The 15,070-nt window shown below is 41.6% G+C and overlaps 1 protein-coding gene across 1 annotated transcript in view; it reads left to right on the top strand.

The window, feature by feature from the left end:
* Nucleotides 1-439: 439 nt before the first annotated feature.
* The window catches only part of LOC120742760 (vasoactive intestinal polypeptide receptor 2-like), a 49,065-nt gene continuing 34,434 nt past the window's right edge, over nucleotides 440-15,070 (top strand). The window contains exons 1-3 of the mRNA XM_040046193.1: nucleotides 440-1,327; nucleotides 1,496-2,238; nucleotides 12,789-12,888. Coding sequence (XP_039902127.1) covers nucleotides 2,182-2,238; nucleotides 12,789-12,888 — 157 coding nt within the window. The 5' untranslated portion in view covers nucleotides 440-1,327; nucleotides 1,496-2,181. The remainder of the gene's footprint in view (nucleotides 1,328-1,495; nucleotides 2,239-12,788; nucleotides 12,889-15,070) is intronic.

Here is a 15,070-nt window from a genome sequence, read left to right as displayed (position 1 = left end):
CCCGGTTTCAGACTTTCTCCAGCCACTTCCTCCAGCTCTTGATGGGACACCCATGAGCCCACCTGAGAGACATAATCTCTCCAGCTTGTCCTTGGTCTGCTTTAGGCTCTGCTCCTTATGGGATGTAAGGGAGGTGTCAGCATCCTAATCAGATCATGCCGTAAATCAACCCCCCTCAACTTTTTCCACTGGACTTTAGAGCCGTTTATCTTCTGATATTGTTTTGGTGTCAGCTGCCAAGTTTTTGAGAGGGCTGCATTTTCCTCAACATTACACAACCTAATGACATTTCTTTTGAGTTTTTTAACCCTGGAGAACCAATGGGGTCAGAGCCGACCCCATTGGTTCTCCAGGGTTAAAGTAAATAATATTAGTAAATAATACACATATGTAATATCAATAATAGCATAACATAAATAATATCAGAGAATAAGTAAATAATAGTTAATCACATTTGGGAAAGTTTATTTAACTATCAATTTAGAATGTATTAACAATTGTTATTATAAAGTGCTGCGCTGCATTAAGAATGCTTTTCACGGGACAGTGTGGATGAAGAAGGATTAATGGGATTAAAAAAGTAAACGCAGTTGTGAGACAGATGTTTATCTTCTAAAATTCAAATGCAAACTGAAAGCATGTAATCCCTGATGTGAAAGACGACAGGCCTCATTTATGCATTTGTCCTATGAGCAGCTGATCTTCAGAAACTTTTTCCAGAGCGACACAATGGAGCACAAGTTAACGGTGGTCTTTGCTCGTTTAGAGAGAGTGCCTGTATTTATTTTTTCCTTTTAGACATTGCAAAAGTTTGTAAATGAAGCGACTGACGGAGCCCTCGGGTCTACGAGCATCCAGCTGGCAAACTAGCATCACATTCTATTATTGTGTAAGATGATCGGTTTTTAGCGCCTTTAAAATGTTTCAAACTTATTCTGAAAATCCTGATGCAAAGACGTCAGATTTCAATTTTAAAATTCTGTTAAAAGCCTTTGTCTTTAGTCTCGTCTTTCCTCGCGAGAAGATTCGTTTAAACTCATTTTTGCTCGATTGAGTCATTAAACGAAAACGAAATTTTGTCCTTAGTGGATCCATTTAAAGGAGCTGCTTTTTTTTAGACATCTGTAAAATTAGTATGTTACATTACCATTCAGTTTGAGGGTTACAACAGAAAATTATATATTTATTCATCACGGGGTATCAGATGGGATTATTTTAACAAACCATAAACATTTTGGCTGATAACTATTTTTATTCTCCTGTAACTTTACTATATAAAGAGCTAAATCCTTCAAAGTTTCAGGAGTAATGCGTCATAATAAGAAGTGTTTGTGAACGAAAAATCAGCAATGTGGGATACTGTTTGTCCGTGATTTACACAGGGGGAACAAATTGTGGCAGGACCAGCCTGATATTATTTGTATCCCACCATAACTTCGTTGTATAAAGAGCTAACATCTCAAAAATGTCAGGAGTAGTTAGTCATTATAAGAAGTGTTTGTAAACTAAAAATCAACAATGTGGGATACTGTTTGTCCGTGACTTGGACAGTCCAGCGTGTGCTCCCGACGCAGGGGAAACAAATTCTGTTGGGGATACCTAGTTTGGCACAACACCTGTCGGCAGTGGTTTCCACATCCACAGGAGGTCGCTGTTCGCTTTCAATATCAACACTCACTAGAAAGCGCCTTCAGATTGTGGCTGCTTGTGCTCGCGTTGGTTCAGAGACAAGCGAGGGACGTGTGACGGGGACGCGCTTTGCTTTGAACATGAACTGGGAGTGAACTCGGCCCACCGCCTCACTGGAACTCGGATCACAGGACTAAACACACCGGGTTTCGGTCCCAACCTGCAGCGGATTCCTGCCAGTTTGGACCCTTCCAGCTGCGACTTTATTGGCTTTACTTTTCTCCACATCGGGATAAACATTTACCTCAAACTTGCTCTTCTTTGGAAGACTTAAAAGTAATTGTTTCCTGCACCAAAGTGAGCCCCGCTTGTGTGAGCTGAATGAACCTGTGCGTAAAAGCGCATGCAGCAAAGCGCCTCGCTCTCGATCTGAAGACTGAGGTTTGGTCACTTCTCATAACACACGTGCTTCCTGCAGAGGATGACAGTCAGATGAGCGCAGAGCTGCTGTTCAGGTGGGTTTAACCCTCCGCTGCTGGATGAGATGCCGCCATGTCCTTTACGCACCGACTCGCTCTGCGCCTTCTCATCTTCACCTTCATCCTCACGGTCAGTGCTTCGCCTATTATCATTATTAATGCTTATTTTTCTTCAAATATCAATTGAATCAAAATGCTTTTTATGTTTTTATGACTGATTTTATGGTCTTAAAATATTACCGAGTTACCCAGTTGGCGGTTTGACGTGTTTTATCCCGTCATAGTGTTGGAATATCCATTAACTAGACGCACAGTGAGTTCATAAAGTCTAACAATGTATTTATCACCTACAATAAAATGACTTCACTGTTGTTTGGAACAAGGCTGTGACACGTTGGGAGAGACCAGTCGAGCTCTGGGCATTGATCCAGGTCTGGGCATTGGTTTATTGATTAATTTCACAGTAATGTGTAATTAAAAGCTTCCTCAGCGCTCAGACAAACAGTGATTTAAATGTATTAAGACTGAACTCATGTGAGACCAGCTTTCAGTCCTCGGGTAAAAGTGTGCGTAATTAACTTTCATTTTACTTCACAAAGCCGTGAGCAGAAAACGAGTGGAAGGTAAGCAACAGGAGTTTGTTTGGCATTGATTAAATAGAGCAGGGAATCAATGGGTACAGCAGACTGACTCTAACAAACCACCCGCAGAGCTGCAGCACACTGGCATATAGACTAAAGTCCATTTCTGTCCTTACAGGGACCATGAATGACCTTTTTGATGTCTATAAAGGGCAAATATATATTTCAGAGCAGTATTAGGTGCAGATTTGCACAGTTTTTTTCTTTAGATTTTAAGGTGACTGTTTGTATTCAACAAACTACAACAAGACACACGTTTTACTATTCGAGTTAATAAGCAGTTCATAGATTAATTATTTTTGTATCCGAGTGGTTGCTGGGTCAGCATTTGGCACGATCTCTCTGTGCCAGATTTGGTTTCCTCTGGGTGCTTTGATTCTCTCCCACAGACCAAACACATGCTTGTTACAGTAGGTTAACTGGTGACTCTAAAATGTTTTATGTGTGGATATTAGAATCTCCAAAACCTGTTCAGGGTTTATGCCACTCGTGGGCTGAGTAGTTAAGAAAATACTCTGACAATTTTCTTTTTTGTGCAGAGGTTAGCGCTGTCACCTCTCAATCTGGATATTTGAACAGGTCACTCTTGAAAATGAGATTTACATGTTTAAATGAGGGTGAAAACCTGTCACGGTGCAGGAAAATCTGAACTTGGGCGTACAATGCAGTATATAATATTTGCAGCCATGACTTTCACTTTTTTGAAATCAGTAAAAAATAATTTTCATCTCTCGTGGAAAAGAACAGAATCTTCTCACTTCTTGATCCTCAGTCATGTATTTGGCACTCATTGCGCTTTAAATCTTCTCCAACTGCAGCTGATTAAACATCACGCGATAAAGCAGCATTGTAACGTTTTCATTTGCAGGTTTCTCATTTGGCATTTTGTTTGACATAAATGATAGATTCACTTTATGGCTGCTGCTGCTTCTCCTGAGTTAATTTTTCATACTCATGCCTGAGTCACCCTCAGGCCTGTACATATAGACACTGAAGCCCAGGCCTCATTTATTAAAATGGGTCTTTGTGGGTTTGGATAAACCATCAGACACCTCAAGTGGATGATGTCTTTAAAAGTGTACGTCATTGAGTTGACATCAATGGTCCAAATGCACTCAAGTGAGAAACGGGGTGATTTTTATTTTAAAGTGAGGGGAAAAAAACTTTGTGTTAAAAAAATACTCAAGTGAAGAGAGACAGTCTTTTCATTTTATATGTATTTCTCCAGAACTAGATGAATGACATTTTATCTGATCAGCATTGCAGCTGTTTCTGCAAAGCTCACTGATGCAAACATTTATTTCCAACCTTTCAAATGTGTGTCTAAGTTTTGTTTTCTGCTTGCATTTACTCCCAGACTTTGGACGAGTCATGCATAGTCATGACTCATAACCAAAGTGACGTTTCTCTTCAGTCAGATCCAAGAGAAAAGGCAGTGATGTTTTCATCATCCCTTCTATCTAACGCTGTTTCCTTCAGCGTTTCCAAAACTTCAAGTTGTGCGTTTTGCTTTTTGGGAATGAGCTGGTTCACAGATTGTGGTTTCAGAGCATTTGGCAACAGAGAAACCTGACCGTAACAGTATTGTTTTGTAACGCTGATGTTGGTCAGCATCTGTGTCATCTTGCAACTCCTTTATAACTGAATCTAAATACAGGCAGCAAACTTCAAAGTTCAACTTTTAAACTGTTGTGGTTTCTGTCTGTTAGACACGAGGAAGGAGTTTCAGGAACACCGATGACACAGGTCTGCTGTGTGTGTTGAATGACTTCTGCTTCCTGTATTGATCAGTCTGGCTGCTCTGTGTGCAAAAAAAAAATGACAAGACTTTGGATGCAGGAGTTACTGCACACAACGTAATTTGCTGCTAACGTGTGAAAGCTGCAATTAAAAACATGCATTTGCAAACACAAAATCAGACATGTATCACATGGCATCTCTCACTGTGATGCATAAAGCTAAGCTGTGATAAACCCTTGTAATCGCCTCCTGTATTTGTACGTTTAACTGTCAGCGCTGCCTCGGGCGACTCTGCAGAGACAGTTGAACTGAAATCCTGCAGAGTGACGTCAGGAAATGGCACTCGTGTTTACGAACCACGCTTCTCTGTGAAGAAAGAGAGGTGTGTGTGTGTGTGTGTGTGGGGGGGGGGGGGGCCTCTCAGCTCAAACTGTTGCAGAAGGAGTGAAAAGGTCAGTGGCTTCTTCTGACCTTTGCAGACTACGGACAAGGTTAGCAGGGTTAGTCGATTAGCTGAAGCCGTGAGTTCTTTAACAACTGCATCAGATGCATTTTTTTAAAATGCAGAAATGTTAATGTGTGTGTATAAATAAATAAAATAAAATAAAATAAAAATGCTGCTTTTCCACCTGACCCTCAATCCCAGCTTTGAAGTTGGTTTCTTAGCATTTATATGGTGGTGAGATCTGCACTTTGTGCACTTTATGCACTTTATGGCTTACACAATGAGGGTCATGTTCATCCTGCATTATTAAAGCAGTTTATAGCCCAGCAGCTGATATGGTGTTGCACAGCTCACTGTGTAAGACACGGACTGCTGCAGCGTAAAGTTTAAGAGGTTTTTAACCAGAATTTCATCATAATTATAATTTTGGATAAAGTTGTTGCTTTTTTCCATCCAGTTTTGCTTTAAAGTCCTAATTTTTGTCTTACTTTATAAATCATCAGCAGTTTAGTTTCACCCCTGCTCAACACTACTTCACTTACTGCATGCCTGAGCTGTTTCATCGTAAACTGGCTTGCTTTGGCTGGTTTAACTGATGATGGGTAAACCAGATGATTAAAGCAGCATTAGAAAAAGTACAGCAGTTTTCTGTCTAGTTTTATATTGTAATAATATTTGGCCGTCACAAATTCCATGGCACAACATTTGAGAAATCACAGCTCTCGCTCATGCAATGTAAATATGTACTTAAGGGCTCTAAAGTTCCTTTATGCTTATGTTTCTATTGTTCCAACAGCATATTCACATGGAAATATAGTCACTGAAGTGCAAAGACTGGTAAATGACATAAATATATCAATATAAAATGTCATATTCAAGTTTCTTTAGCCTTCTTATCCTCACTGCTTCCCCTGCAAGCCACTTTGCAACCTACCCCGGTCCTTGTCCATGTCTTGTTCCATAAGGGACTTTCAGACTCCTCCCTGTAAACACATGAAAGTGCCTGAAAGGGTAAGAATAAAGCTGTAGCTTCAAATATAAAATACTGCAAATGAGTCCAGAGCTGCGTAGTCAGTGGACTAAATAGACAGACCTTTTTCAAACATACCCCTGACCTTGATGTGTTTAAATGTTCAGACACTTGAGCTCAGGCTTCTGTTTTACCGTTCTCAGCGAGCTGAATGAGTCTGACGTGGTGGAGTCAGGTCAGAGGAGGAGGAGGAGGTTTGGGATTACAGACTGGTGGAGAAAAAAAAGCGTTCTTTTGTTTAGTTTAATCCAGAACATTTTATCCCTTACCTCGTAATGGATCTGTGTGTCTCTGTGTGTATTTGTGTGTATTAGTGCTTATTAGATGAAAGAGATTATGCTGTTTGTTTAGATGGCAATGGATTAAATAAGATTGTTTATCTTTTCCTTTTGCTTGTGTCTATTTATAGTTTGTTTGTTTTGAAAAGCAGGAAGTGAGAACAGGAAGGGCATAATCCAAATCTGTAGCCAAATTTCGAGTTGAAGAAAGCAGCACCTCCATCTGGAACATCGGGACTTTAAAACAATAGTAATGATGTCAATCTGAAACTGGAGGCCTGCACTGTGATGCAGCGTTTGAGGGCCTAAGTTATAAATTCAGGTTTAAAGCTGTTTTTTGATTGTGATCAAGGTGGTTCACTTCTTACCTACATGCAAACTTCACCTGCAGGCCTAACGTGCTTGATCACCATGACTGTGCAGATGCATTCAGATAGTACATGAAGCCACTGAGGTACTGAAAAGACTCATATTTTAGTGTTTTTATGAGGCAACAAGATTTAGATCCACTGACAAACGATAACATAAGCAGGGCTTGAATTTGCTCGGAGCCCTCCTCCTCCTTCTCTTTAAGGCTCTGTGTGGATGTGCCCTCTTAGCTTGATTTTACTGAACAGCTGCAGTGTCACAGCAGCAGGATCCACATTAAGAAAGGGCCTGTGTGCATTTTAAGCAGGCGGTAACTTCATTAATTATTTACGCCTTCTAATGTGTTCCTGTGAAGTCACGTAGCCTTATTAACCCAAATGCTTTCCCACATAGCGACGAGCCGAGCTGCTGCACACATTTGCAGCTTCCACAGCAGGTTGAGGATGATCCAGGCACCATCAGACACCGTCAGAAATACCATTTAAGAACAGATTGTTTCATCTAGCGCAAGGATGTCAAAGTCAATTTCAATCGTGGGCCACATGCATGCACAGCTACTTTCCACAGTATGTATCAGTTTTTCTACACGATAGAGAAATGCTGCTGTGGTAACTGAAATCTGTTGGCTCTCTGGACCCACGGTAAAAAAACTAAATGTCTTTACTTGATAGTGTAAAAACAGGAAGCTCTATTTGTCGTATTATTGTTTATTTGTTGCACAGTTACTTTGGTGTATGATAAATAGCCATGGGAGAGGTTTTCTAGCTGTAGGAAAACCCTCCTTCACATTTGTCAGTGCCAGATTACACCCAGATTATAGTCTTATAGTCATGGTCCTGGGTCATTTTGACCCAGTGTTCTTAGTTTTCCTGTGGTTTTGTATTTTGTTCCTTATGTTCATTGGATTGTTTGGTTTGGTATTTGGATCCCCCCTGTGTCCATGCTGTTATTGTGGTGTTTGTTCTGGTACCGTGTTCCTTTGTGTTCTGTGTTCTCCTCATCCCCTCGTGTATTCATCCTTGTTCTCTGCCTCTCTCTCTGTGCTCATCTCTGTGTACTGTGTTGTGTTCAAGGCCCACATCTTGGTGTCAGTATTTTCAGGTTCATGTCCTCCCCGCTCTGTCATGAGTAATTGTCCTCAGCTGCGTTCCCCGTGTGTTCCCACTTCCCTCATTACCTTCTGTGTATTTATGTCAAAGTGTCCCTTTGTTCCGTGTTGCGTCGTCCCTCTAGGTTGTGTGCATTTCCTGTGTCTTCCCAGCGCCTCAGCTTTAGTTGCTCCCAGTGTAGTTTTGTATGACTTCTTATCTTCCTGTTAATAAAGACCTGCCTTTGAGTTCATCCACAGAGAGTTTAAAAGAGGGACGTAGTCTCCCTCACGTAGTTACTAAAGTCTAAAGTATTAAACTTGGACCTGAGCGTTTCCAACTCATGGACGTGTAATTGATAGTTGATGATGAGCATTTCCTGGATGAGGTTTGCCATTCTAGGATTCGGATATTTCCTGTCTGACTCCTGGTATGAGGGAGAATGTAGGTTTAATGCACTTTACATCAGCTTTATGTAAACACAGTTTTTGAGCTTGTTTGCTTTTATTTTGATTAGATGGTGGAAAGAAGACAGGAAACTGGGAGATGCCCAGGGGCAAAACGTACAGTAAAAGGCCTTGAGGTAGACTTGAATATGGGCCTCTCCATTAGCCTTGTGGCATCTACTCAACCCAACGAACTATAGTGGCTCCCTTTTTAACCCGATGTCCCAACCTTCTGCGTAACCTGAGAAATGTAACGGCACGTTGGGTCAATATCACAATGACTTGAATGCCGTGGACAGGTGTGGTGTAGGGGTAAAAGGAGTTTCTGGTTACTATGGAAGTTAGGCTAGGTTACGTAGTTTGGTGGAAAAAGGCTAAATTTAGGCATTTACATTTAATTTCAGACACATTATTCTGAAAATTCACCTGTTCAGCATTTCTTTGCACAACGATACTCAGCATAATCCACATTTAATGAAGACAAGTTGCGTGCAGTAAGGGTGAAGCCCCTTACTTCACTTAACAAGGACCGCCGCTCCTCTCACGTCCTTGTTTAGCACCTAATCATTCTGTAGCTGATTTCCTTTCCGTACTGGAATCAGCTCAAGTGATCGTTCATCTTATTTGATGCAGCTGTTGAGGCCTCTGTGTCTACATGTGTGGAAGTGTTGTTTGAAGTCTGAGTCTCTCCTTTGATGGGTCACTTAAAGACAGAAGGAAAGTGATGTTTGATTGGTGAGCACGATAGGTGATATCATGGTCAGGTTTTTGGCTAAAGACGTTTTAGTGTGTGTGTGTGTGTGTGTGTATAAACAGACTGACAGATCTGAAACACTGTGCAGAGTGACCATAAATCTAAGTGTAAACAGACCTCCCAACACACACGCACATTCGCAGTATATCAGTGAATCAAGTTGACACATGAACTTGTTCTGTTTGAGTGTTGTTCTTTGTTCATGTTGCCCTTTGTGTACAGTCTGTTTGAGTGTGTGTCCATGGCTACCATCAGCTGTACCAGCACACACACTCACACATATGAGGGTTTGACGGTGGCAGCAGGAAAATTTGGGTTATGGTTCTCATTCAGTAGCACTCGAGTCGGCACAGTCAGTACGAACGAGGTGAGGCTAATTAATGAGGTTCAGATTGAAATCTGTTTTCAAAGGCAGCTTCTGTGCAACTGAACCAAACTGCAACCAAATACTTTTCAAATATATAAATGTATTTCTAATTTGTAGTTAATATCATAACTGCTTAAATTTGTTATTTTTTTCTCGAAGGTTTAACTAAAATTGAACTTTCCCCTTACTATATTAACCCTTATTGAGTCTTTTGATTTTAGTGTTACCTGGATGACTGAGTTGCAGTAGCAATACCTTCACTCAGCATCACCTCATGTTGCTTTAAACTACAAGGTAAAGACCCTACATACCTCCGACAGAGCCGGGCTCCAGAATGGGCAGCTATCTGCCTTAACTGATTGGGGTCGATGGGGGAAAACAGGAAAAAAGACATGCTGTGGAAGAGAGCCAGAGATTAATAACAACTAATGGTTATATAGGGCTTTATAAGACAGCCTGATAATAATAAATTCCAATAGTTTAGCCTAGAAGTACTAAATGCATGCACTAGTTTTTCAGCATCACTTTGAGACAGGATGTCATTGCACAAATGCGAGCAGCAGTCCCACATGTTTGTTTAACACATCCTGATCAAACACATAATGACACCCAGAGTAAGAATCTGGTTAGAATCTGTATTTCTAGGATTTTTAGGCCAAACTACAATAACCTCATTTTTATCTGAATTTAGAAGCAGAAAATTAGAGGTCATTCAGGTGTTTAAGTCTTCAAGACGTTTATGCAGTTTAACTAACTGATGTGTGTTATCTGGCTTCATGGATAGATAGAGCGGGGTATCATCCGCATAGCAATGAAAATGTATCCTATGCCTTCTAATGACACTGCGTCTATAACAGCGGTCCCCAACCCCCGGGCCACGGACAGGTTTGGTACCGGGTGTGAAATTTATGGATTTCAGGGTTTTTAGCGTTAATTTGGTTTCCCTGGGTCTTTTCCCGTGTTGTAGTTGTGCGTCTTATTTTGAAAGAAATGTTTACACGTTACCATAACGACCAGAGAGCATTAAGGGGCAGAGAGGAGGACGTTACTCTCGGTGTTGTTGGGGCATTTCAGGAGGACACTGCTAATAAAGTTACACAATTACACAGCGAATTCGCGTTTATTATTATATTTACAAAATACCACAGTTTTTGTCTCGGTCGTATCATTTTATTTAGTTGTATTTATCTTTGACACCTTAAAAGTGCAAAAAAAGGTTGGAGACCGCTGGTCTATAATATATATAGAATTGGTCCTAGCATGGAACCCTATGGACTCCATAATTAACTTCAGTGTGTGGAAAGGACTCTCCATTTACATGCACAAATTGGAGTCTATTAGATAGATATGTACCAGGACCTTTAATACCTACGGCATGCCCTAATTGCTGTGATAAAATTTTATAAATAACAGTGTCAAATGCAGCACTGAGGTCTAGCAGGACAAGCACACAGATGAGTCCACTGTCAGAGGCCATAAGCAGATCATTTGTAACCTTCACTAAAGCCGTTTCTGTGCTGTGATGAATTTTTAAACCTGACTGGAACTCTTCAAATAAATCTTTCCTCTGCCAGCGATCACTCCGAGAGTCATTACTCTCAGCCCATGTCACACTGTGACTGTCTGCAGAAAGGTTGCCTCCTATCAGACCACTGCAATTGCGTTCCGATCAAAATTGTGCAGCTCTGGGAAACAATTTAGTCATCACAAAGTCAATATAATCACCAGGCAGCCCCTGCTTTTTTTTGTTTTGTTTTCTGTAGATGCAAGGAGGTTGCTGTTTTAGTTTTACTGCATTAGTTTACTCTGAATTAGGAGGTAGCTTTGTCACACTAAGTGGGTAAATTGTTGGATGATTTTTGGTTGAGCCGTTTAATATAAGTTTGCTTGATGGACATGATCTCATTTTGGTGCATGACACGAGCCTATTGTTTGTAGTATTTTTATGTAATAAAGTATCAATATTTGGTGTCCCTTTTTTATTACAATATCATCATGCAAAATATCCCAATACTGTGCTGTATCGATCCAACCACCACACGCCCCCAACCCGAGGAGTCAGTCTTACAATCGTTGGAAAATAAAAAGTTCTCACAGGCCTCTGTGCAGCCCTGTGATAGGCTAATTACACCACATGATTGAATAGGTGTCTCGGTTATAGAACCTCCTTTAGGAGCAATAACTTTAATTAACTGCTTTCTGTGGGACTTTATCGGTTTCTCACATGGTTGTGGGAGAATTTGGGCCTATACTTCTTCACAGCGTCACTTCATTTAATTGAAGTTTGTGTTCATTTGTTCATGAACAGCTCTCACCACAACATTTCAATCAGCTTGAGGTCTCTGGGTCACTTTGCAACTCGTTGGTTTTTTAACAGGCTGTTCATCAAACTCTGGGTATCCTTCTTTCATCTGGACTCACTCACACTAATCCTAACACCGACAATCAAGATAAGTGGTCACACAAAGCTTTCCTAAATTGACCGAAGGATTTCCCAATTTAACTACAAGTGTGCTCACTTGAAAAGGGTTGTGGTGGCAGCATCTAACCAATCACAAGCATGGAAGAATGTACTAAGATTACACACGCACACACACACACACACACACACACACACACACACACACACACACGATACAGGCTGGAAGTAACACAGCTGCTGCAGACAATCAGCAGAGTGAGTGGGTGTGAGAGGAAAGGTGCTGTAAAGCAGTTTAGTACCAGGGTGGTGTGAGATTGTGTGCGCACTTTAATAAAGTTTGGTCAGGTCAGGAAAGAAAGCTAGCAAAATAAGCTAACAGATGTATCAGTATCACAACTGTGTCATTAAGAGACAGGATAATCTGATGGATTATACTCAAGTACTTCATTAAATAGTTGTTGTTATTCCTTCAGCTGTAGCCTTGGTGGGGTTTAACGCTCTGAGAGTAAAAATTAAATACAAAAACAGAATTCACATAAAGATTTGGAGTATCTGCAGATTTGATTCACAAATTAGAATTAATATATATATATATATATTAATGCTTTTAAAACAATAAAACTGTTGTGAAACTGTTTGCAGCCAACATAGAATAAAATAAAGGACCAAACTTGCCTCTGAGACTCTGGACTTATTACCGATGCTCTTCAGGGAAAGACAAAGATTATAGAAACTTCCTGCTGTCTGCAGAGGCCTCTGAGGGATCCTTCATGAGTGGTGATACTGTTTTATGGAGATTTGATTGTGTCACACACGCTGATCTCTAACGAGGAACCTAACCTGCTTTGGTTTTTGCTTTTAGCAGAAGTTATTTTTTGTATTCCCAAATCATCACCACTGCCTAAATCCTCCCCCTGAAAGCTGCAGATAGGAGTGAAAGGAGAGCAGATCGCAGAAACATGAACTTTACTCCAGAAAACTGGAGCACATATGTCAAACACCAGCGTGCACAGCACAACCTGAGACAAAGAGCCTGACGCAGGAGGTTTGTTCATTTTGGAGATAATATTCATAAGATGTATTTCCCTTCATCCCGACAGGTTAATGGAATGTTTTCTCCCTGCCAGTTCTACTGGGAGATGCAGAAAGCAAAGAGTGACTGTCAGACACAGCTGCAGCCGAACAATTCCACTCATGCAGGTACGCATGCACTGAAACACACACGAGCAAGTGTTTGGAAATCCCCATCCAAGTATTTTACGATACGTCTGCTGCGTGTGCAGGAGCAGACGCAAAATAATCTGCTGTAAGAGCACCACTGAATATTAGGCCTCGGAAAAGTATTCAGATCCATATCAAGTAAGGAAAAGTGTGTGTGTGTGTGTGTGTGTGTGTGTGTGTGTGCGTGTGAGTGCACTGAATGAGGTCAGTTGATGTGAAGTGGTGTGTGTCTCTGGACGCTATTTCAGACGGTGTTGCAACACTGAGCTGTTTACCTTGTGAGATCAAACACTCCACAGAAGGCACAAACTCACACATACACGCACTCACACAAATGTACACATGTACACATACACAAATGCCAGCTATAAAGGTTAAAAAGGCTTCTTCAGTTACCTGCTTGGAGGGTGGATCGAAGAGAAATCAAACATACCTCTTTTCTGCACTTGTGCTACAATCAGATGATTTAAAAATCATTAATTTTGATCAAGAAAGGATAAAAACGTGAAGGCAAAGTGAAAACTGTGTGACCTGCATGCAGCAAATAACAAAAGCATTGAGCAGTCAGACTTGAAGACTTCATTATTCCACATCTTTGATATGCCCTCATTTTTAGAGGTCACCACAGCAACATCCTCCTCTGTCAAACCAACCCTTTGCATGTCCTCCTTCAGTACATCCATGAATCTCCTCTGAGGTATTCCTCTTTTCCTCCTGCCTGGCAGCTTCACAATCAACAATCTTTGTCCAATATACCCACGTTCCCTCTGCACATGCCCAAACCATCTCAGTCCTGTCTCTCTATGTTTGTCTCCCAACAGCTCCACCTGAGCCATCCCTTTGATGCACTCATTTCCAATCTTGTCCAATTGGTCATTCCCAGTGAGAATTTTAGCAGTGCCACAGTCTCTAAAAGATACAGCATAGCAGGTTTCCCCATCTTGTAAACTTTCCCTTTCTACTCTTCCATCCATCCATCCAACCATCCATCCATCCAACCATCCATCCATCTTCTTGCACTTATCAGGGGCAGCAGCCTAAGCAGAGAAGCCCAGACCTCCTTCTTCCTGGCCACACCCTCTAACTTGTCTGGTGGAACACCAAGGTGTTCCCAGGCCAGCCGAGAGTTATAATCTCTCCAGCGTATCCTGGGTCTGCCCCGGGGCCTCCTCCTGGTGGGGAACACCTCACCCAGCAGGTGCCTGGGAGGCATCCTAGTCAGATGCCTGAACCACCTCAACTGGCCCATCCAGAGCTCCTCCTGGATGGCTGAACTCCTCACCCTATCTCTAAGGGAGAGGCCAGCCACCCTTCAGAGGAAACTCATTCTGCAATCTCATTCTTTCGGTCGCTACCCACAGCTCGTGACCATAGGTGAAGGTGGGGACGTAGACTGACAGGTAAACTGAGAGCTTCACTTTTCACTCAGCTCTCTGTTCACCACAGTGGACCAGTACAGCATCTCCATCACTGCAGCAGCAATCCGTCTGTCGACCTCTCGCTCCCTTCTCCCCTCACTCGTGAATAAGACCCTGAGATACTTAAACTCCTTCACTTTGGCAGGAACTCATCCCAGAATGAGCCACTCTTTGGAGGTGCTGATTTTCATTCCTGCTGCTTCACGCTCGGCTGTGAACTGCTCCAGTGCGAGTTGGAGGCCTGTTATCCTTCTGTCACAATTTACGTCTGACAGTATAGAAATAAAGTAAGGTAATGCATTACTTTTTTGAGAAGTACCCCGGATGGAAACACGCATTAATTCATAAAGTGATGGTAACGTACAAAGTGACACCATGGATATGCCTGCTGTGCTCACACAAACCTCTGTGTGATGCTTGAGCTGACTGACGAAGCAGCTTTGATTTTTAACCTCTTGTTTTTCAGCAAGAATAAAAGGCTCAGAGAATAAAAGGCTTGAAGGACTGCTGCACACAGTCGGCATCAGTAGGGTCTCCAGATGTTCACGACTTATATTAGGATGATTTCTGGGTGAAACCACAACACGAGTAACCAAAGACTGACGCACAGACATACAGAGGCTGTTTGTGAACGGTCATGTGTGCGAATGTTTGAGCACAGAGATAATAAAATGTGTTTAATCTGTGTGGTCTCAGCTTTCAGACTGTGAGCTTTTTCTCACGCTGCTCTATAGATACACATG

Source organism: Simochromis diagramma, unplaced genomic scaffold (assembly GCF_900408965.1).
Source record: "Simochromis diagramma unplaced genomic scaffold, fSimDia1.1 OVJJ01000434.1, whole genome shotgun sequence".
NCBI classification, from domain to species: domain Eukaryota; kingdom Metazoa; phylum Chordata; class Actinopteri; order Cichliformes; family Cichlidae; genus Simochromis; species Simochromis diagramma.
The sequence above is the reverse complement of the archived record's forward strand: the minus strand, read 5'-3'. Positions and strand labels throughout refer to the sequence as shown.